The 24,125-nt window shown below is 40.6% G+C and overlaps 1 protein-coding gene across 13 annotated transcripts in view; it reads left to right on the forward strand.

The window, feature by feature from the left end:
• MTSS1 (MTSS I-BAR domain containing 1) overlaps positions 1 to 24,125 on the forward strand; it is a 240,799-nt gene that overhangs the window by 29,842 nt on the left and 186,832 nt on the right. For all 13 annotated transcript variants that reach the window (XM_067467292.1, XM_067467300.1, XM_067467293.1 and 10 more), the window contains exons 2-3: positions 3,817 to 3,878; positions 15,610 to 15,683. In XM_067467292.1, coding sequence (XP_067323393.1) covers positions 3,817 to 3,878; positions 15,610 to 15,683 — 136 coding nt within the window. The remainder of the gene's footprint in view (positions 1 to 3,816; positions 3,879 to 15,609; positions 15,684 to 24,125) is intronic.

Genomic DNA, 24,125 nt, shown 5'->3' on the forward strand with positions numbered 1-24,125 from the left:
AGCTGATCTTATATCACCGGGAAGGGCATTCTATAGTCAAGGGGCCACCACTGAGAAGGCCCTGTCTCTCGTGCCCGCCAAATGCATCTGCGAGGAAGGCGGGATTGAGAGCAGGGTCTCCCCAGATTATCTTAAAGTCCTAGATGGTTCATAAGGAGAGATAAATTCGGATAGGTAAGGTGGACCGGAACCATTGGAAGAGAGAAGGAGAGAGAGGCAGGCTGATTTGCTTCTTAGCTGCTGAAAAGAAGATCTCTGACATAGATGAAGGGATACCATTTTAAATATCTCTAAAAGGACATTAAGTGAGTTGATGCAACTGATCATATTGTACATATGTTGTTCTGAATTAAGAAGAGTAACTGTTCACCTGCTTCGCATATTTTCTTTACCTGGCAAGGCAATGCGTGGGTTTACATGTGATTTATCTTACATTCTTCCACACTTGGATGATGGTTTGGAACATCAACATCAGTTACTGCAAGAAAAGTATGATTGGGTTAGGTGATATTTTGTTGTCCGATAAGATTGTCCTCCAAGTTTGATGGTGGTGGTGGGTACATAGTGACTGTGGAGCCCTATTCTTGGCCTGCATGTTCTCCTGCAGTGAGGGCATCGGTTTCCAAGTGGAAGCCGGTCCCGGTCGGAGTTGGCTTGACGTGTCTTGCTCTTAGCACGTTTCTCTCTTTTGCCCTCCATTCATGCCTCTTCAAATTCTACAGCACTGGTGGTCACAACTGACCTCCAGCCTGATTGTTCAAGGGCCAGGGCTTCCCAGTTCTTGGTGTCTATGCCACAGTTTTTGAAGTTGGCTTTGAGCCCATCTTTAAATCTCTTTTCCTGTCCACCATTTTCCGTTCTTGAGTTCGGAGTAGAGCAACTGCTTTGGGAGATGGTGATCGGGCATTCGGACAAAGTGGCTGGTCCAGCGGAGTTGATGGCGGCGGACCATCGCTTCAGTGGGGGGGGGGGGGGGCAGTATGCAGATACAGAGTCCATGGATATGGAGATCTGATTATATTCCATTTATTTACATATGCTGCTAAATGAGTAAAATGTAGTTCAGCTTTGATAACAAAAAAATTGTATGTATTTCATATTTATTGAAGGTTTCTATTTTCCCTTCCTGTCTACAGAAAAAGTAACATATTGATGCAGATTTATGTAAATAGCCATCTCTAGCACATCGTAAGATATCCTTGGCTTGCCCTTTTTGCTGAACTGGACACTCTACAATTGCATGAATGCAAACCTTTATGTTAATGAGTAACTGTTCTTGACATAGTTGAGAATTAGGTACCTTTCCATCCTGGCAAAAGTGGAGTTTTGTGAACCTTGACTGTTGTGTAATGTTAAAACAGGATTTTCTACCATCATGGTGAATCTTCGCAATCTGTAGCCGCTAGTGCAGAATGTACCATCTATATCAGTTATGAAAATGAGAATTTTGGATTATGCTAAACTTCTTCTTGCCTAGCTATACAGGTCATTATTGTGCCATTGGGTCCAGATCAGGTTAATTTTGGATAAAATATAGTAAAATTGGAAAAAATCAGGGAAGTGTTTATTTATTTATTTATTTTCCATATTTATATCACACCCTTTTCACCCTGAGCGGCCTTACAAGTAGGCAACAATTTGATGCTGCACAAAATACATACAAATGAAATAAACAAATACATTAAAAACCAAAAAGTTAAAAACATATCAACATTAAAACCATGCAGTCCAAAATCATACCCCAGAGCTGTTTCACTATTTTGAATTCACTTATTGCACTGATAAAAAAATTACTGACCAAAACCTTAGTCCCATAGCTACGTTTTTAGTTTTTTCCTGAAAGTCAGGAGGGAGGAAGCTGATATAATTTAGTTGGGGAGGGAGTTCCATAGATGAGGGGCCATCACTGAGAAGGCCCCGTCTCTTGTCCCCACCAACGGCGCCTGCGAAGAAGGTGGGACCGAGAGCAGGGCCTCCCCAGACAATCTTAACCTGTGAGGTGGATCATAGAGAGAGATACATTTTGGGTTGTTGTAGGTTTTTTTGGGCTATATGGCCATGTTCTAGAGGCATTTTCTCCTGACGTTTCACCTGCATCTATGGCAAGTATCCTCAGAGGTAGTGAGGTCTATTGGAACTAGGGAAAAGGGTTTACATATCTGTGGAATGACTAGGGTGGGACAAAGGACTCTTGTCTGCTGGAGCTAGGTGTGAATGTTTCAACTGACCACCTTGATTAGCATTTGATGGCTTGGAAGAGATACATTTTGACAGGTAAGCTGGGCTTTATAGGCTAAAGCCAGCACTTTGAATTGTGCTCGGTAGCAGAATGGCAGCCATGGAACTGACATAACGGGGGGTTGTAAATCTCTCTCTCCTGTGGAGAACTAGAAAAGACAAAATAATTTTCCAAATGCTAATGGTTTCTTTTATTTCTTTCTTGCTTTTTACAAATTGTACCTCATAAACTAAATAGAAGCCCTTATAGTTTTGGTGTTCCTCGGTGGTCAGGTGCTTGTGGAGCCATTTGGGACGAAAATGTAAAGCAGAGTAATTCTTAATTATTGTCTGAATAAGCTGTAATTTTTAATTTCCCCAATTATAATTTTATGACCAACTAAATTAGGCATCACACATTTTCACATTCATAAAGCAGCAAATTAACTTTCATAGAGTCATAGAATCATAGAATCAAAGAGTTGGAAGAGTCCTCATGGACCATCCAGTCCAACCCCCTGCCAAGAAGCAGGAATATTGCATTCAAATCACCCCTGACAGATGGCCATCCAGCCTCTGTTTAAAAGCTTCCAAAGAAGGAGCCTCCATCACACTCCGGGGTGGAGAGTTCCACTGCTGAACGGCTCTCACAGTCAGGAAGTTGTAAAGGTAATACAGTATCCCCCCCACCCCCGGTTTTTCCAAATATTTCTGGTTTGGGTTGTTGTAGGTTTTTTTGGGCTATATGGCTATGGTCTAGAGGCATTCTTTCCTGACGTTTCGCCTGCATCTATGGCAAGCATCCTCAAAGGTAGTGAGGTGTGTTGGAACTAGGAAAAAGGGTATATATATCTGTGGAATGACCAGGGTGGGACGAAGGACTCTTGTCTGCTGGAGCTAGGTGTGAATGTTTCAACTGACCACCTTGATTAGCATATAATGGCCTGACAGTTCCTGGAGCAAACTTTTGTTAAGAGGTGATTAGATGTCCTTGTTTGTTTCCTCTCTGTTGTTGTGCTGTTGTAATTTTTAGAGTTTTTTAATACTGGTAGCCAGATTTTGTTCATTTTCATGGTTTCCTCCTTTCTGTTGAAATTTCTGAGTTAACACACACTGGCTTCAAAATTTCTGGAAATAAACCTTGCGTAGAACTAGGGTCAGATTAGGTCTTCCATTCCTAAGGGCTTTGAGAAGAACTGATCCCTTGCCCAACAAAGACCTTATCATAGTGCTAAACAGAAATAGAGGATGAGACTGAAAATTCTGTCTTTTTCTGTTTCCATGCTCTTGATTTCCCTCCCATACCCTGTTTTAAAGGAAAAGTAGCATAAAAAATCTTTAAATTGTTTGCAGAAGTGGTTCTCAACGTGTGGGTCCCAGGTGTTTTGGCATACAACTCCCAGAAATCCCAGCCAGTTTACCAGCTGTTAGGATTTCTGGGAGTTGAAGACCAAAACATCTGGGGACCCACAGGTTGAGAACCATTGTTTAAGAGTATGACTGAATGTGCCCATTGACGTGTGCCACTCCCAGTTGTCTTTTTGGAAGACTGATCAAATTAAGACATTTACAACATATGTTTTTTCTTTGTTCTTCCAGGGAAGCTATCCAGTTTGGGAAGATTTCATCAACAAAGCAGGAAAACTGCAGTCTCAGCTTAGGTAAGCTATTATCGCACTTATCTTGCTTTTCTTTCTTTCTTTCTTTCTTTCTTTCTTTCTTTCTTTCTTTCTTTCTTTCTGTCTTTATTGTCTTTTTGTCTTTCTTTCTTACTTACTTACTTACTTACAGTGGTATTCTTTCTTTAATCATCTGCATATAACCATAGTATGAATAAACTTATATTTGTAGCAGATGTTCCTATGGTTCCTTCAAACCATTGCTTGTTTATCAGGAGCAATTTTAAGGGTGATATTTTCTTCTCTCTTTTTTTATTCTTCTTTCCATCTCTTGTTGATGCAAACCATAGTTTGTGTTAATGCATGCTGTGTTGGTTGTATGAACAGTGATTTGTAGTCATGGTTATGCAGATCCTTTGCATTTACCATGGTTGATGTTGTACAGCTGCAATTATGAAACGTTAGGCATCAATAATAGTAATAATAATTTATTATTTCCTTGGTTGAAGTTGTACAACTGCAATTATGAAATGTTAGGCATCAATAATAGTCATAATAATGTATTATTTCCATGGTTGATGTTGTACAACTGCAATTATGAAATGTCAGGCATCAATAATAGTAATAATAATTTATTATTTCCTTGGTTGATGTTGTACAACTGCAATTATGAAACGTCAGGCATCAATAATAGTAATAATAATGTATTATTTCCATGGTTGATGTTGTACAACTGCAATTATGAAATGTCAGGCATCAATAATAGTAATAATAATGTATTATTTCCATGGTTGATGTTGTACAACTGCAATTATGAAACGTCAGGCATCAATAATAGTAATAATAATGTATTATTTCCATGGTTGATGTTGTACAACTGCAATTATGAAATGTCAGGCATCAATAATAGTAATAATAATGTATTATTTCCATGGTTGATGTTGTACAACTGCAATTATGAAATGTCAGGCATCAATAATAGTAATAATAATGTATTATTTCCATGGTTGATGTTGTACAACTGCACTTATGAAACATCAGGCATCAATAATAGTAATAATAATGTATTATTTCCATGGTTGATGTTGTACAACTGCAATTATGAAACGTCAGGCATCAATAATAGTAACAATAATTTATTATTTCCTTGGTTGATGTTGTACAACTGCAATTATGAAACGTCAGGCATCAATAATAGTAATAATAATTTATTATTTCCATGGTTGATGTTGTACAACTGCAATTATGAAACGTCAGGCATCAATAATAGTAACAATAATTTATTATTTCCTTGGTTGATGTTGTACAACTGCAGTTATGAAACATCAGGCATCAATAATAGTAATAATAATTTATTATTTCCATGGTTGATGTTGTACAACTGCAATTATGAAACGTCAGGCATCAATAATAGTAATAATAATTTATTATTTCCTTGGTTGATGTTGTACAACTGCAATTATGAAACATCAGGCATCAATAATAGTAATAATAATTTATTATTTCTATGGTTGATGTTGTACAACTGCAATTATGAAACGTCAGGCATCAATAATAGTAACAATAATTTATTATTTCCTTGGTTGATGTTGTACAACTGCAGTTATGAAACATCAGGCATCAATAATAGTAATAATAATTTATTATTTCCATGGTTGATGTTGTACAACTGCAATTATGAAACGTCAGGCATCAATAATAGTAACAATAATTTATTATTTCCTTGGTTGATGTTGTACAACTGCAGTTATGAAACATCAGGCATCAATAATAGTAATAATAATTTATTATTTCCATGGTTGATGTTGTACAACTGCAATTATGAAATGTCATGCATCAATAATAGTAATTTATTATTTCCAACATTTCTACCCCGTCTTTCTCAACCCCCCCGGGGGGGGGGGGACACGACGACTCAGGGCGGCTTACATTCGGCAACAATTCGATGCTGCAACATACAGACAACAATTTAAAACAATAAATGGAACATTAAATTAACAATTTAAAACAATAGATGGAACATTAAATCATTATTGAACATTAAATCATTATTGTCAAATAATGTCCAATTCAACATCCAAAGTGCTGTTATGCCTGCTGTCCAAAAGCCTGGTACCAGAACCATGGCTTAAGTTTCTTCCTGAAAGAAAGGAGGGATAAAGCCGAGCTAATCTCGCTGGGGAGCAAGTTCCACAGGTGGGGGGCCATCACTGAGAAGGCCCTGTCCCTCGTCCCCACCAAACGCATTTGTTAAGCTAGTGGGAGCGAGAGAAGGGCCTCCCCGGAAGATATTAAACTGCAGGGTGGGATGTAGAGGGATATACATTTGGATAAGTAAGCTGGACAGAACCATAACTGTGGAAAGGAAGGAAATTCATGTGTAGGGAGACATTTGGAGATATTTGGAGGCATTTGGGGCCAAAAAAGTTGGTTGTTTTTTTTGGGGGGGGGGATGATGTAGTGCAGTGTGTGACCCTACTTGAAGGCCATAGTGAGCCCCAAATTCCTAAGAGTTGCCCATTGCTGGTCTAGGATATAATTTGATTGTTAGAAGAGCAGTATAAAGCAGCTCAACCCTTTCCTCTCCTATCCATGCTACTTCCCTTTCTCCATTTGTTTCTGAATTTGCTCCCCAGACGTGTATACACTCACACATTTTCTGAACAACAACCATGCATTTCAGGGTCTTAATTCTACAGTGTCTATAGCTTCAAGGAGTATATGAATTGCCCATATTTTTCCTTTCTGTTTTTAATATTGAACACAATTAAGGGATTCATTGCTTCCTCCCCCAAAAGGTTAAGAACCAGTGATATAAGGGATTATTTGACCTTGACTTTAGTATGTTTTTTTAGATAGGTTCCCCTGAGTCATGTAGAGCTAATCCTTGGAGGTGTGGTAGTCATTTGTTACAAAAGCAGAAGAATCGAAATATTCTCAGTCATTGCATTTGGGATTAGCAAATAGTGCTACAGAGCTCCTAATAATGAATCAGTTTGCTTATGCAAACAGACCTCTAGGCCGTAAGCAAATAAGTTGAATAAAAGACCACTGTGGTAGTGGAAGTCTTTTAGAAACCAGGTTGTAATTATGGGGCTAGGAAACTTTCCAGTCGACTGGGTTTCAGTTCCAGGAAATTGTAGGGCTTGTGGCTTAGCAATTTGGGCTTCTGGAAAGAGGAAGGGACACGAAGGAAAATTTCAGAGTTGTTTTTTTAAAAAGGAGAATCATGTGCAATACTGCAACAACCTGAACATACTGCATTTTGTCTGATTTTAAGAGCTAAACAGGGTCAGGTCCAGTTAATCCATAAATGAGAGGTCATCAGGGACCAGCAACAATTTCCAGATAAGTCTAGGGAAATATCCTGTTTTAAAGCTTGGAAAGACTCTGCTCGTAAGCAGGTTAGAAATTAGGATATGGGAGAAGCGGGAAGGATAAAGGGCACCAATGAGAATATATGGTTGACACTTTTCCAGCATTATATATATATATATATGTAATGTTAGTTTGTGGGATTAACAGAACTCAAAAACCACTGGACAAATGTACACCAAATTTGGACACAAGACACCTCTCAGGCCAACAAGTGACCATCACTCATAAAAACACTGAAAAACACAGCAGAAGAGACTTAAAAAGCCAAAAAACAAAAATTACATTGCAATGCATGTGCAAAACCACACACACACACACACACACACATATATATATATGCAAACACACATATATACACATATACACAAATATATACACACACAAAGCACATATACACAGACTGGGCCACAGCAACATGTGGCAGGGGACGGCTAGTAATAATATTGATAATAATAATACACCTTGAAGCTTCAGAAATGTCCAATCATTTTAAAGCTCCCTGCTTGAGCAGTGATGGCGATGTCGTCATCATAGAGGAAAATGTCCCAAAAGAGACTTAAAAAGCCAAAAAACAAAAAATACGTTACAACGCATGCACAAAACCACATATATATGCAGACACACACATATACGCACACAAAATACATATACACAGACTGGGTCACAGCAACGCGTGGCAGGGGAGGGCTAGTAGTAGTAGTAGTAGTAGTAGTAATAATAATAATAATACACCCTGAAGCTTTGGAGAGCTTCTGTCCAATCATTTCAAAGCTCCCTGCTTGAGCAGTGATGACGGTGTCGTCCGTACAGAGGAAAATTTCCTGGAAGAGACTTAAAAAGCCAAAAAACAAAAAATACATTACAACGCATGCACAAAACCACATATATATGCAGACACACACATATACGCACACAAAATACATATACACAGACTGGGTCACAGCAACGCGTGGCAGGGGAGGGCTAGTAGTAGTAGTAGTAATAATAATAATAATAATAATACACCCTGAAGCTTTGGAGAGCTTCTGTCCAATCATTTCAAAGCTCCCTGCTTGAGCAGTGATGGCGATGTCGTCCGTACAGAGGAAAATTTCCTGGAAGAGACTTAAAAAGCCAAAAAACAAAAAATACATTACAACGCATGCACAAAACCACATATATATGCAGACACACACATATACGCACACAAAATACATATACACAGACTGGGTCACAGCAACGCGTGGCAGGGGAGGGCTAGTAGTAGTAGTAGTAATAATAATAATAATAATAATACACCCTGAAGCTTTGGAGAGCTTCTGTCCAATCATTTCAAAGCTCCCTGCTTGAGCAGTGATGGCGATGTCGTCCGTACAGAGGAAAATTTCCTGGAAGAGACTTAAAAAGCCAAAAAACAAAAAATACATTACAACGCATGCACAAAACCACATATATATGCAGACACACACATATACGCACACAAAATACATATACACAGACTGGGTCACAGCAACGCGTGGCAGGGGAGGGCTAGTAGTAGTAGTAGTAATAATAATAATAATAATACACCCTGAAGCTTTGGAGAGCTTCTGTCCAATCATTTCAAAGCTCCCTGCTTGAGCAGTGATGGCGATGTCGTCCGTACAGAGGAAAATTTCCTGGAAGAGACTTAAAAAGCCAAAAAACAAAAAATACATTACAACACATGCACAAAACCACATATATATGCAGACATGCACATATACACATACACAAATATAAACACACATACACACACAAAATACATATACACAGACTGGGCCACAGCAACACGTGGCAGCGTATGGCTAGTGTGTGTATGTATGTATGTATGTATATATATATATATCTTCAGTGTGGATCCATTACCATGTGTCAGTGCAAAAGATGATCATCAGTAAAACTCTTTGCCTTGGGGTGTTGTGGAAGATCCCTCTTTGGAGGCTTGTAAAGAGAGGCTGGATGGGCATCTGTTGGAGGTGCTTTTATTGTGCTTTTCCTGCATGGCAGGGGCTTGGACTAGACGGCCCATGTGGGACTCTTCCAACTGTATTATTCTGTGATTGTAAAGAGTGAAGCAGGAATAACAAAAACAACAACATTGGGAGCATTGTGGAGCCCCCCCCCTCCCTGCCCCAAGGGAGTTGTTTGACTTGTTCAAGGTCTCCAAGTGAGTTTTCATGGCTTAGTGGGGGATTTGAATGTTAGTTCCCGTGGAGTCACAATACAGCACTGAAATCACAACACAATTTTGTCTTATTGGAAATTTTTATACCAAGGATGTTTCTCACTCACTTCTTCAAAGGCTGAAAGAGACTAATTTGCCCAAGTTTTCCATTGCTGAGAGGGAATTGGTTCAGTGCCCAATGCTACAATCACAATTTTTTAAAAAATATACTGGATAAAATTTTTTTCAGGATATGTCTATGAAGTGTACGTAAAACAGAAAAAAACAGATATTTAGATGTGGGTCCCACCTCCAGAATATCTCATTATTTACTTATATGTGTAAACACAGGTATTTAAAATCCAATAAATAAATAAATCTGAAACCCATCCAAGTATTTCAGACACAGGATATCAATCAGTACTGTGTCTTATTTAAAATATTCCTCTCCTGAACTGCAAGATCTAAGGTGCTCGTGAGATGCTTTCAGAGGCACGATTTAATCCCATCTCGGATAATGCTTGAGTTTGGGGCCATGTTGATTTATTTCCCTCCTCCTGCTGCTCTTGTTGTAGTTTATCCCCAAAGTCATGTCCCAGATTCCTTAAATTTCAAATCTGAATATGCAGTTAATTACAGCAGAGAAGGAAACACTTCAGCATGAATTTTTAAGGTGAACAAGGTCCTTAAGACCTACTTATTCATGAAGTACCCGCTATATTTAGGAAGTCCGGATCTACTGTCTGCTGGGGGTAAGAATCTGGGGACTGGCTGCTGCTACTAGTTCCATGCAGGAAAGGGAAGAAAGGGCTGTTGGTTGCAAACGGAGATGTCTCTCTTGCTGATCTGTGTGGAAAATTTGGTTGACTTTCATTTCCTTGTCAAAAATTTCAACCAAGCGCCATGCCACAGGATCAGCAGATTTGTGTGGTGTATCTCATGCAGGATTGCCCCTCTTGAGACAGTCGTAGATTGGATTTACTGATGTAATGGTTGTACAGCCCTCCCTCCACATTTGCATTTTTGATTTTTGCAGATTTGATTTAGAATCAAAGAGTTGGAAGAGACCTCATGGGCCATTCAGTCCAACCCCCTGCCAAGAAGCAGGAATATTGCATTCAAATCACCCCTGACAGATGGCCATCCAGCCTCTGTTTAAAAGCTTCCAAAGAAGGAGCCTCCACCACACTCCGGGGCAGAGAGTTCCACTGCTGAACAGCTCTCACAGTCAGGAAGTTCTTCCTTGTGTTCAGATGGAATCTCCTCTCTTGTCTCTCTTTTAAAATGTTCTCTCTAGACATCTCCTGGTCTTCCAGCGTGACTCAAGGGTCAACTTCTTCCCTTCATGCTGGAGGACCTAGAGCAGGGGTCCTCAAACTTTTTAAACAGAGGGTCAGGTCACAGTTCCTCAAACTGTTGGAGGACCAGATTATAATTTGAAAAAAAACATGAATGAATTCCTATGCATACTGCAAATATCTTATTTGTAATGATTAAAATGAAGAACAATTAAAAAATATATAAACTTACTAGTATTTCAATGGCAAGCGTGGGCCTGCTTTTGGCTGATGAGATAGGATTCTTCTTGTTGTTGTTGTTGTTGTTGTGTGCTTTCAAGTTGTTTCAGACTTAGGTTGACCCTGAGCGAGGGCCTGGTAAATTACCTTGGAGGGTCATATCCAGCCCCCAGGCCTTAGTTTGAGGATCATACAATCATAGAATCATAGAATCAAAGAGTTGGAAGAGACCTCATGGGCCACCCAGTCCAACCCCCTGCCAAGAAGCAGGAATATTGCATTCAAATCACCCCTGACAGATGGCCATCCAGCCTCTGTTTAAAAGCTTCCAAAGAAGGAGCCTCCACCACACTCCGGGGCAGAGAGTTCCACTGCTGAACGGCTCTCACAGTCAGGAAGTTCTTCCTCATGTTCAGATGGAATCTCCTCTCTTGTAGTTTGAAGCCATTGTTCCATTGCGTCCTAGTCTCCAGGGAAGCAGAAAACAAACTTGCTCCCTCCTCCCTGTGGCTTCCCCTCACATATTTATACATGGCTATCATATCCCCTCTCAGCCTTCTCTTCTTCAGGCTAAACATGCCCAGCTCCTTAAGCCGCTCCTCATAGGGCTTGTTCTCCAGACCCCTGAGGTAGAGATTACTGGACAGAAGTCCTCATTATTAATTTATTTATTTACTATATTTATACCCCACCCTTCTCACCCCGAAGGGGGTCTCAGAGTGGCTTCCAGTAGGCAACAATTTGATGCCGCACAAACATTCATACAAAAGAAGATACGGATGCAATTGGTGCACAAGTTTTAAATGTGCGAAAGCTACCCTTGGCCACCACCGAGACCTGGGGTTGCAGGCTCAGTGATGAATCCAGGAGAACTCCCAAGCCATGAACCTGTGTCTTCGCAGGGAGCGTAACCCCATCCAGCACAGACTCTAACCCTATACCCTGTTCAGCCTTTCGACTGACCAGGAGTACATCAGTCTTGTCTGGATGTCTTGTCATTAGGAATGTCTAGGTTCTTCAATGCTATTCTATGGTGATTTCCAGCAGTAGTAGACCATAGAATTGTGCCAGTAGACCTGAAGTCCTTGGATATATGTTCCGATAAAATGTTTTATTAAATGAATAAATAAATAATAAATTTTTTTAGTGAGATTGATGGGCATTTATATATTCTTAAGAGTTTGCTATGTCAGTCAGTATTGGAGCACTGGCATATGTGAGAATTATTTGTATTATTATATTTATGTATATATACTCTGCCTTTTCCCCAGTTAGGAGGTCAAGATGGCTTACAAAAGGTACATCAGAGACAGCTTTAAAACAATCACATCGTACAAAAGTTAGAAATCAATATAATTAAATATTGTTAAAAGCAAACCATTAAAAAAGAAAATATAAGCATGAAATGCATTTTTCTGCCAAACAGTCAGTCCTGCCAAAAATTAAAAGCCTTCACTTGCCCACAAAAGCTAGCAAGGAGGATGCCAATCTATCCTCTCTAGACCAGCGTTTCTCAAGGGATCAGGACCCCAGGGGGGGTTGCGAGGAGGTGCCAGAGGGGTTGACAAAGAACATCAGAAAATGAAGTATTTTCTGTTAGTCATGAATGTTCTGTTTGGGAAGTTTGGCCCAATTCTAGTGTTGGTGGGGTTCAAGGGGCTCTTTGATTGTAGGTGAACTATAAATCCCAACAACTACAACTCCCAAATGTCAAGGTCTGTTTTCCCCAAACTCCACCAGCATTCATATTTGGGCATATTGAGTATTCGTGCCAAGTTTGTCCAGATCCATCATTTTTTGGGTCCACAGTGCTCTCTGGATGTAGGTGAACTACAACTCCAAAACTCAAGCTCAATGCCCACCAAACCTGTTCAGTATTTTCTGTTGGTCGTGCGAGTTCTGTGTGCCAAGTTTGGTTCCATTTCCATCATTGGTGGAGTTCAGAATGCTCTTTGATTGTAGGTTAACTATACATCCCAGCAACCACAACTCCCAAATGACAAAATCTATCCCCTCCCCAACCCCACCTGGTATTCAGATTTGGGCATATTGGGAATTTGTGCCAAATTTGGTCCAGTGAATGAAAATACATTCTGTATATCAGATATTTACATTACAGTTCATAACAGTAGAAAAATTACAGTTATGAAATAGCAATGGAAATAATCTCATGGTTGGGGGTCACCACAACATGAGGAACTATATTAAGGGGTTGCGGCATTAGGAAGGTGGAGAATCACTGTGCTAGAGAGTATAAGACAGGACCAAGTTTGGTTCAATTCCAATATTGGTGGAGTTCAGAATGCTGAGTACCTGCAGCTCCCAAATTAGAAAGTTTGAGAACCATTGCTCTAGAACAGTGGTTCTCAACCTGGGGTCCCCAGATGTTTTTGGCCTACAACTCCCAGAAACCTCAGCAAGTTAGGGAGCAACCACCAAGAAGACTCTGCCAGCACCATAGGAATAAGCAAAATCTCAAGTTCCATTATACACAGTGGTTTAGTAAAACAGAACCCCTTATATACAATGCCAAAATCACGATTGACTTTTTGGAATTTTAAAGTAATGCATTCAAGTTGTAGATGTTTGAATTCATAAACACAGACTCCATGGATAAGGAGGGCCCGTTGCACAAGAAAAACACATATTTAAACTCTTTTAGAATAGCTTGGTTGTAAAAATGCCCCTTAGTAGTTGCTTGAGTTTGTAACCCAACTTGTTTTGACTTCCTTCTTCTTTTCCTAGCCTTCTATACCTGGAGCTGATTAACACATTAGACAATAGTGAACTGGGGTTTGTCATCAGATCTACACTTGGCTCGAAAGTGGAGTTAATCTTCAGCTCTTGAGCCAAAGTATGACTCACATACGTTTTGTATCCACACTGCAAAATATTATGTGTTATTCTAAATTTGTTTGTAAAGGAATAATATGTAAAGGGACCCCAATACTGCTGATAGTGTTTAATATATATGGTAAAATACTTTAAAATATTCCTCGTCTCCAATAAAGATGATGATGATGATGATGATGATGATTATTATTATTTTCTCTGATACAGTCCTTCATAGAATCATAGAATCAAAGAGTTGGAAGAGACCTCATGGGCCATCCAGTCCAACTCCCTGCCAAGAAGCAGGAATATTGCATTCAAATCAACCCTGACAGATGGCCATCCAGCCTCTGTTTAAAAGCTTCCAAAGAAGGACCCTCCACCACATTCCGGGGCAGAGAGTTCCACTGCTGAACGGCTCTCACAGTCAGGAAGTTCTTCCTCATGTTCAGATGGAATCTCCTTTCTTGTAGTTTGAAGCCATTGTTCCGCGTCCTAGTCTCCAAGGAAGCAGAAAACAAGCTTGCTCCCTCCTCCCTGTGGCTTCCTCTCACATATTTATACATGCCTATCATATCTCCTCTCAGCCTTCTCTTCTTCAGGCTAAACATGTCCAGCTCCTTAAGCCACTCCTCATAGGGCTTGTTCTCCAGACCCTTTATCATTTTAGTCACTCTCCTCTGGACACATTCCAGCTTGTCAATATCTCTCTTGAATTGTGGTGCCCAGAATTGGACACAATATTCCGGGTGTGGTCTAACCAGAGCAGAATAGAGGGGTAGCATGACTTCCCTAGATCTAGACACTTCGCATTGTGAGATCCACAGACATTATTGGATTATACTCTATGGGCGCATCTACACAGTAGAACTACAGTTTGACACCACTTGAATTGAGGTGGCATAGTGCCGTGGAATCATGGGTGTTGTGGTTTTACAAGGTCTTTACTAAGAGTGAGGCTGTCTCACCAAACAACAACCGCCAAGATCCTATAGCACTGAATCACAGAAGTTAAATTGGGATCAAACTGCATTCATTCTACAGTGTAGATCAGGCATGGGCAAACTTTGACCCTCCAGGTGTTTTGGACTTCAACTCCCACAATTCCTAACAGCCGATAGGCTGTTAGGAATTGTGGGAGTTGAAGTCCAAAACACCTGGAGGGCCGAAGTTTCCCATTTGTGGTGTAGATGCACTCTGTGTTATCCTGTTAACAATTAGGATAATGGGAGTTGTAGTCCAGGGTCCGAGTCTTTGAAAATTATTCTTTTAGGTTGCAGTAAACCACATTATTAGTGATTGCAGTGTTGCAGAAGAATGTTATGCTTAATATTTTCTAGGATAGTAGAAAATAATTTTATTATTTTCCAAACCAAGAGAGAGAGAGATAAAGAAGCATACGAGAGTATAAATAAGTCTTTTAGGTTGCAGTAAACCACATTATTAGTGATAGCAGTGTTGCAAAAGAATGTTATGCTAAATATTTTCTAGGATAGTAGGAAATAATTTTATTATTTTCCAAACCAAGAGAGAGAGAGATAAAGAAGCATACGAGAGTATAAATAAGTCTTTTAGGTTGCAGTAAACCACATTATTAGTGATAGCAGTGTTGCAGAAGAATGTTATGCTTAATATTTTCTAGGATAGTAGGAAATAATTTTATTATTTTCCAAACCAAGAGTGATAGAGAAGCATAAACGTGATGGAGAAGACCTACAGTAGGTTTTATTTTTGTCGTTACTGTTGAATCTCCCACTCAATTCTTTCTTCCGCCTTAATATAACTTTCTTTCTTTTTTCTCTTTTTTTTTTTGCGTGAGTAAGTGATGAAAATAGACTATGACAAGCTGTTACTAACACTGGGCTATCTGACTGTATTTTAGGACGACGGTAGTAGCAGCAGCTGCCTTCTTGGATGCCTTTCAGAAAGTGGCTGACATGGCGACCAACACACGTGGTGAGCAGATGTGTCCGTTCTTTAATTTTAATTTAACAGAATGCAAAGGCGTGTGTGGCTTATAACACATTTTCTCCCTCCCTCGAAATCTCGCTGCTCTTGCCAACCGGCAGATCTGGTTGACATCTGTGGAACATACTCCCTTTTCCTAAAGTGCGAATATTTGCTTACAAGAGCTGGAAAAAAAATACATCAATGGTTTGGAAAAAAAATGCAAACAGCCAAAAACCTGCCATTGAGGCTTGATTCATGTAAATAACAAGCAAGTGGCATCATTTGCCATCTGAGCAGTACCTTGGTGTGAAAAGGAAAAGTAATATATTTATTGAAATATACTGTTATGAGAGCTGAATGCAGAGACATGTCTTGCAGCTTTGTGAATAAGTCCACAATTTATTTACTCACATTGGCTTGTCACATCGTGTGGCATGTTGACAGCTCGACGGAAGGAATGCAATTCACTTCCAGTCTACAAAGGCTCTGCCTCCCTTGTCGCCTGGGGGTAGTTATTTACTCGCTGCAGGTGAGCGGCTACTTACAAGTTGGGTATTTTAGAGAACGGAGCTGTAGATCCGGAACAAAATTCTCCCCTGATCTGCATCTAAATAAAAATCACAGCAGTTCAAGGCTTTCCGGTTTCTTTTTGTTTACATATGTAGATAGGAGCTTTTGCTGTGTTCTTCATTTATTTCGTGGGAGTGTTCCCCCCTTTTTTCCGTTTTGTGTGGCTTTTCCTTGCCTTTTTGAAGCCACTTCTTCATCTCAGTGGATGGATTGAGCCCCCTTTTTGGAATGACATGGGAAATGTTAAGAAATGCTGGTTGAGAAAATGTAAGCTTGTGTGATGCATTTGCCTCTTGCATTTTTTTTGGGCACGTGAACAGCGATTTGTGTACGTCAGTCATAATTACAGAGGGGGGGGGGGTTGCAACTCTTTGCTATTTTAATCTCCTTTCTGCAAAATGCAAAGTGACGTGTCTGTACGCTGCTCTGGGTTGCAGCTGTGGAAAAGCGGGATGCGAAGAGGAAATGGCTGCGCCCACCATCTTTCACATAAGTGCCTCAAAAAAAGGATTTAGGTCATGGATTGAAGCATACAGTGCGGATAACTGCTTTGTGGCTTAAGCGATACTAATTTATGTTGGAAAAAGAAAGAAAGAAAAAAAGTCTTCTTAGATGTGGCATAAGAACATAGCATCTCTTTGATAATTGCTGCAGTTTGCATTGCGGTGCCTCAAAGGACTTCATGGGGATGGAAAAAGCCCTTTGAGGCACCACAACAATGACATGGGAAGGTCCTTTAGGGTGATGATGGGATGGGCAAGAGGGTTTCGGAAGGATTGGGCAGAAATGCCATGGAAAGAAAGAAGCAGACAAGCAAGCAAAGGGAAGGAGGTGACGTTGGAAATGTTGGAACAAAGATTGGTCCAGATGGATAAAGGAGAAGGCCAGGAGGAGAGGAGTCTGAGTTGAGAAGCAAACACAGAGACTGAGCAGAGGGGAGAGCAATGCGATTGTTAGGTCCATCTGTCTTTATTTCTGAGTGAGAAGATGCGTCCATGGCGGTGACATTATGTGCTTCCATAAGCAGGCTATGATGACAGTAGCGTCGCTGCTTTATCTCCAAGGGTGCATCTACACTGTAGAATTAATGGACCTTGACACCAATTGAACAACCATGTCTCAATGCTACCGAATCCTAAGAGTTGGGGTTTTGCAAGTCTTTGACCTTCTCTACCAAAAAATGCTGATAGTTCGCCAAACTACAGACCCCGGAGATTCTATAGCAACAGTCATTCAAGTGGTGTCAAACTCCATTAATTGCACTGTGTAGATCAGGCATGGGCAAACTTGGGCTCTCCAAGTGTTTTGGACTTCAACTAGAAATCTCAGCCAGCTTACTGGCTGTTAGGAATTGTGGGAGTTGAAGTCCAAAACATCTGGAGGGCCCAAGTTTGTTCATACCTAGTGTGGATGCACCCAGAGTCTGATGTTTCTGAGGTTTTCAAAATAGGATGAAGTGTAATTTTTCTGGGTTTTTTTTCCTCCCTGATACCTCTATATGAAATTGTCTCTGCATAATATATTTTGGTGGTTGTCTTATGCTTCCAAATAGGCGTTTAGGAATTGATAACTTGCCAGAGCTGCAATAACAACTTCTAATTTTGGGAACTCATAAGGAATTGATCTTTTTTTATATTGAAAAATTGTGGCTATGTCCTTTGAGCTGGGTGGTGATAGTTTTGACCTCTGAATTTACTTGAGCGTGATGCTTATTGTATTTAGGGTCAGATTATGGGTCTGTTTGTTTATTTTAAAGTATTTCTGCATTGCTTCCCAGCCCACTAGGACCCATTGGGGTGATGAATAAATAAAAACCAATTGAAACATGGAAAGATAAAGCATTAAATACTCTTTAAAAACTTCCAAAAGCAGTCTAAAACAATCCTCAAATCAAGTATTTGTTTGTTTATTTATTTATCGTATCAGAAACTGCATTGGTAGTAGGTGGTCTGTGGTTTGCTCTTCTCCACACTCACATGTCGTGGACTCCACTTTGTAGCCCCATTTCTGAATATAGACTCCTCATCTCGTGGTGCCAGAGTGCCGTCTATTCAGCACCTTCCAAGTCAACCAGTCTTCTGTGAGCCCAGGAGGAATCTTTTCACTGGTATCAGCCATGGATCGAGTTCCTGGGTTTTAGCCTGCCACTTTTGGACTCTTGCTTGCTGAGGTGTTTCTCAAAGTATCTCTATAGATTTTAGGAAGCTATTTGTGCATTTAAGGTGTTGGTGTGCTGGCTGATAGCCCAACAGAGGTTGGGCCGGAGATGTCACTGCCTTGGTTTTTTCATTATTGGCTGCTACCTCCTGATTGATGTAAGCTGTCTCAATACCGGCTAAGCTGTTTAACTTCTCCAGTAGTGTTAAAGCAGCAGTTTCAAAGATTCATGCCAAGTACTATTTTGGTTGCTTGTTGGAATTTTCAAAGAAATGGTGCCAGTCCGACATTTTGGGTACGGAGTTCCATAATTGAGAGAGGGCCCTATTACAACTATCATCCAACTTAACTTTACAAGGAGTATTAAGCTGTATTAAGATGCATTCTATTTACTCACATACATAAAGTTGCACCAGATGTAAGTGAGAGCTAGAACAGCATTATCATCAGCCTATTGGAAACACCCAACCCCAAAGCTCTGGATGATCTCTTCATGTGGATAGGTATTCATGCATAGTCAGTAATAAAATTCTTTGATTTCAAAAGTTGCATATTCTCCTCAACTGAGTCATTGAGAGCCACATAGTTCATGTTGAAGCATGTTTGGATCTCTTTACATGTATTAACTCCTGTGTCTTTTGGAATCACTCTGCAGAGTAGTCCAGTATTGTTATTGCCAAACTAGATAGGATATTACAGGAATTGAAAAAGTCCTTCTTATGGATATCAAAAAAGGCCATGATTGAGATTTAGATGTACACATGACAACTGTTTCATCTCCCAAACTAATCCCTGTTTTAGTTGAATATAGATTAAAGGCATGTTTTTGAGTGACAGCTTGCCTCTATTTCCCTGTACTCTCCAGACTAGGGATTTTAATGCGGAAATAAGAAACTCCCCTCCACGCTGCTAATAAATAGCATAATAGATCTAATTTGTGTGGGCAAATATGCCACGTACCATGCTGTGAGTCATTGGAGGAGATCATGTCTTGATTGCAATAGGATCAGTGTGTGCATGCAATGCCTTCTAGAAAGCAAAGTTTGTTTGTGATGTGAAGTAAGAACATTCTGTTTTCGTGAGACTAGGATCAGGACGGTTGAGCTCAAGGCATTTAGTTGTTTGTGGCCTTTATGGTTTGAACTTCCTCCAATGAAATGAAAGCAGTCTTTATGGCACTCCTTCACCCTGTTTTATTCTAGCAACAACTCTATTCGATAGATCAAGCTGGGAGAGATTTGGTGACCCCAAGTTACCCAGTAAATTTCATGGCTTAGTGGTGGCTTAGAATCTGGAACGGCAATCCAGTACACCAGCTACTCTGCAACATCTCCAAATCTTCTGAATATTTCCATGGGGATTGGGGGCGTTCTTGTCCAGAAATAGAAATTAGAGCTAGAATTAGAGGGTATCTGGCTCCAATTCTTGTTCTAACAAGGTGCACCACAGGTTTGTGTTGTTGTTGTTCTTGCTTTGGGCAAAATATTTGATTCCTACTGAATTGGAGTATCAAGGCATGGTGGACAAGTAGGGCTTGATTGTTATGTAGCAGGGTTGTTAATTGCTCTTTCTGAAGGTTAGGAGGAAGCGGGCTGATCTAATATCATCGGGAAGAGAATTCCACAGCTGAGGGGCCACCACTGAGAAGGCCCTGTCTCTCATTCCCACCAGTCAAGCCTGCGAAGGAGGTGGGATCGAGAGTAGGGCCTCCCCTGACGATCTTAATCTCTGAGATGGTTCATAGGGGGAAATATGTTTAGACAGGTAAGTTGGGCTGATAAAGTCACCTTAAGGTTATGATAAGTCAGAAGTGACTTCAAGGCAAATCACAATGATGATTGGCCTTTTTCAAGTGTTCGATGTCAATGCACAGAGGCGGCCCTAGGTAATTTTCAATGGTAAACAAATAGTATTTTGCACCCCCCCCCCCACCAATCACTTATATATATTTTCTGTTCGTCGTGTGAGTTCTGTGTGCCATATTTACTTCAATTCCATCATTGGTGGAGTTCAGAATGCTCTTTGATTGTAGGTGAACTATAAATCCCAGCAATTACAACTCGCATATGTCAAGGTCTATTTCCCCCCAAGAGCGCCTCAAGAGCACCGCTGGGCAAAATCAACTGTACTGCAGCTGCTTACTTTGCGTAATCGGTTGAGCCGCCCCTGTCAATGCACGACATGTCCAGAATATGACAACCTCAGTTTAGTCATGCTGGCTTTTAGTGAGAGCCGAGGCTTGATTTGCTCAGTATCATTGTTGATTTGTTTCATATTAATTCAACATATTGGTGTATAAGTGAGCCCTAGCCATACCTTAGTGTCAATTAAGGCATGGTAAGTCATTAACATAAATGTAATAACAATTCACAGATGGGTGGAAAGATTTTATTTGTTAATCATGGGTGGGAGGAATTTCACGTAATCAGATGTTACTTAGTGAAGAATTTCCTTTTTAATTTTAGTTGCTTTCAGTGCATTTTTAATATGGTTTTCATATATGCAGGAAAACCAAAACACATTCTGGCGGCCCCCAGACCCAATGGAGTTGCCCACCACCTCCTTTCCGAGACAAAACTGCTGACTTGTGTGCTTCGGGCAGAAGAAGGAGGAGGCTCTCTGTATTTCTTTATTTCGGGATTTATTTTTAAACCTTATGGGAAGTGGCCTGGTTGAAGTGAAGCAAAATGCCGTCTTGTAGTTCGTTATTGTTTGACTGGAAGTCGCGTTCTATTTTAAGGGCCCCGCGGTTCTCGCTGAGAGAAGCGTTTTCATCCTTGTCCGTCAGCAGCAGCCCTCCTGAGCTGCTCATCAAGTTGCTTTTATCAGCACTTGTTTCGCAAGGAGAGAAAAAGAACCTTGCTTCGTGTATAATACTTTCATGTACGCATACTCCATTATTTAAAAGGTAGCACATCTAAATGGAAAGCTAGGGTTACCGTGATCAGCATCCTACGGCGGCATCTCCTCTGTTTGGTTTCCTTTCTATCCCTTCCAAATAACCCATCGTTATAATATTTATCATGTCAGAAGCTAATTGAGAGTAAAATTATAATGTACTAGCGGTCCCCTGCCACGCGTTGCTGTGGCCCAGTCTGGTGATCTGGAAAATAAAGTAATGAGAAAGTGTTGGTTTCGAATATATGTAATTTCTTTATGCTTGTGGGTAAACAGTATTTCTTGCTGTTTCTTTGTCAGTGTTGATGTGGAGATTGTCTGGTTTGCCTACTCTGGACATGCAACATATCATTGTCCTTCTTTAGGGGTCCCTTTCACATCTTTGGTACTGCATCTGTCATCTACATATATGTGTGGGTGTGAATGGCTGGATGGCCCTTTGTCAGGAGGGCTTTGATTATGTTTTCTGGTGAAGGAGGTTGGACTGGATGGCCTTAAGGCAGCATTTCTCAATCTGGGAAGTCAAGACCCTGGGGGGGGGGGGGGGGGTCACCAGGGAGGTGTCAGAAGGGTCACCAAAGACCACCAGAAAACAGTATTTTCTGTTGGTCATGGGAGTTCTGTGTGCGATGTTTGGCCCAATTCCATCGTTGGTGGGGTTCGGAATGCTCCTTGATTGTAGGTAAACTATAAATCCCAGTAACTACAACTCCCAAATGTCAAAGTCTATTTCTCCCAAACTCCACCAGTGTTTATCTTTGGGCATATTGAGTATTCGTGCCAAGTTTGGTCCAGATCCATCATTGTTTGATTCCACAGTTCTCTCTAGGTGTAGGTGAACTACAACTCCAAAACTCAAGGTCAATGCCCACCAAACCCTTCTAGTGTTTTCTGTTGGTCACGGGAGTTCTGTGTGCCAACTTTGGTTCAATTCCATCGTTGGTGGAGTTCAGAATGCTCTTTGATTATAGGTGAACTTTAAATCCCAGTAACCACAACTCCCAAATGTCAAGGTCTATTTCCCCCAAACTCCACCAGTGTTTATCTTTGGGCATATTGAGTATTTGTGCCAAATTTGGTCCAGATCCATCATTGTTTGAGTCCACAGTGCTCTCTAGATGTAGGTGAACTACAACTCCAAAACTCAAGGTCAATGCCCACCAAACCCTTCTAGTGTTTTCTGTTGGTCATGGGAGTCCTGTGTGCCAAGTTTGGTTCAATTCCATCGTTGGTGGAGTTCAGAATGCTCTTTGATTATAGGTGAACTATAAATCCCAGCAACTACAACTCCCAAATGACAAAATCATAATTTTTTGAGTGATGGTCACTCCTTGTGTTGTGAGACATTTTGTTGCCAAATTTGGTGTGATTTTATTCATTGGTTCTTTTGTTTTTAAGGTACTCATTATGCACAGAGCGCGCGCGCGCGCGCGCGCATGTGTGTATATATATATATAAATTTAAAAACACAAACAAAGTTAAAAACTTGGCATTATGTCCTTTGTCCAGAAGCTGGCCAATTGGAGTGCCTCTGGTGTTGCTATAAGAAGGTCCTCCATTGTGCATGTGGCAGGGCTCAGGTTGCATCGCAGTAGGTAGTCTGTGGTTTGCTCTTCTTCATACTCACATGTTGTGGACTCCACTTTGTAGCCCAATTTCTGAAGATAGGTTCTGCATCTTGTGGTGCCAGAGTGCAGTCTGTTCAGTGCCTTCCAAGATGCTGAGTCTTCCATGTGGCAAGGGGAGTGGTCTCTCATCTGGTATCAGCCATGGATTGAGTTCCGGGTTTTAGCCTGCCACTTTTGGACTCTTGCTTGCTGAGGTGTTCATGTAAGTATATCTGCAGATCTTAGAAAGCTATTTCTTGATTTAAGGTGTTGGGGTGCTGGCTGATATCCGAACAGATGATAGGCTGGAGGTATCAATGCCTTGCTCCTTTCATTATTGGATGCTACTTCCCAGCAGGTATCAGGTGGTGCAATACCGGCTAAACGATATAATTTCTCCAGTGGTGTAGGGTGTAGACATCCTGTGATAATGCGGCATGTCTCATTAAGAGCCACATCCACTGTGTTAAGGTGGTGAGATGTGTCCACCAATGGGCATGCCTATTCAGCAGCAGAGTAGCAAAACTCAAGGGCAGATGTCACACTGTATCATTATAATGTAACAAAGTTAATAGTAGAAACTGCTGCTGCTTGATCTGTGATTCTCTATTTTCTTTACACTGTGTATGTCTTAGCTCTCTTAAAAATTATTCTTTTTTCAGTCTTTAATTACTTATAATGGAAAATAAGTAATGTCAAGCCCTTTTCTACTATTGTCTCACTTTTGTTGCAAGAGGTCAGCAGGTTCCTGATCTTTTTAAAGTCCCGTTCCTTGTATGGGGAGCTTTCAAGCAGACAGGAATGTCTCCTCTTTGGGCTTGCTTTTTTGCTTGAGGAAAGTGATGATGGAAGGTTGAATGTGCACTACTTTGTCTGTTGACTGAAATGGCACAGATACTTCAGCGTGCACAGAGCATTTATCTGAACCATCTTGTTTCCCAGGGCCTGCAAATAAAAAGTGGCAGCATTTGGCATAGAAACGTCAGTGCCATTGTTTGGAGAGGCTGCCTCTTTTCTTCCAGCATCAATGATGGGAAGCTGAAATTTGAGTCAAACAGTGTATCAGCACATCACAATGTGGCACACCTTTAACCACAAGGCTCCATGCTGTGGGTCCTGAGACTTGTAGTTTGGTGAAGTATATAAAACTCTAGTTCATTCTCCTACACAATAGAACTAGAGTTCTCTAGAAGAGTTAAACTACAAACCCCAGGTG

The sequence above is a fragment of the Anolis sagrei genome, chromosome 4 (genome assembly GCF_037176765.1).
Source record: "Anolis sagrei isolate rAnoSag1 chromosome 4, rAnoSag1.mat, whole genome shotgun sequence".
In the NCBI taxonomy this organism is placed as follows: Eukaryota; Metazoa; Chordata; class Lepidosauria; order Squamata; family Dactyloidae; genus Anolis; species Anolis sagrei.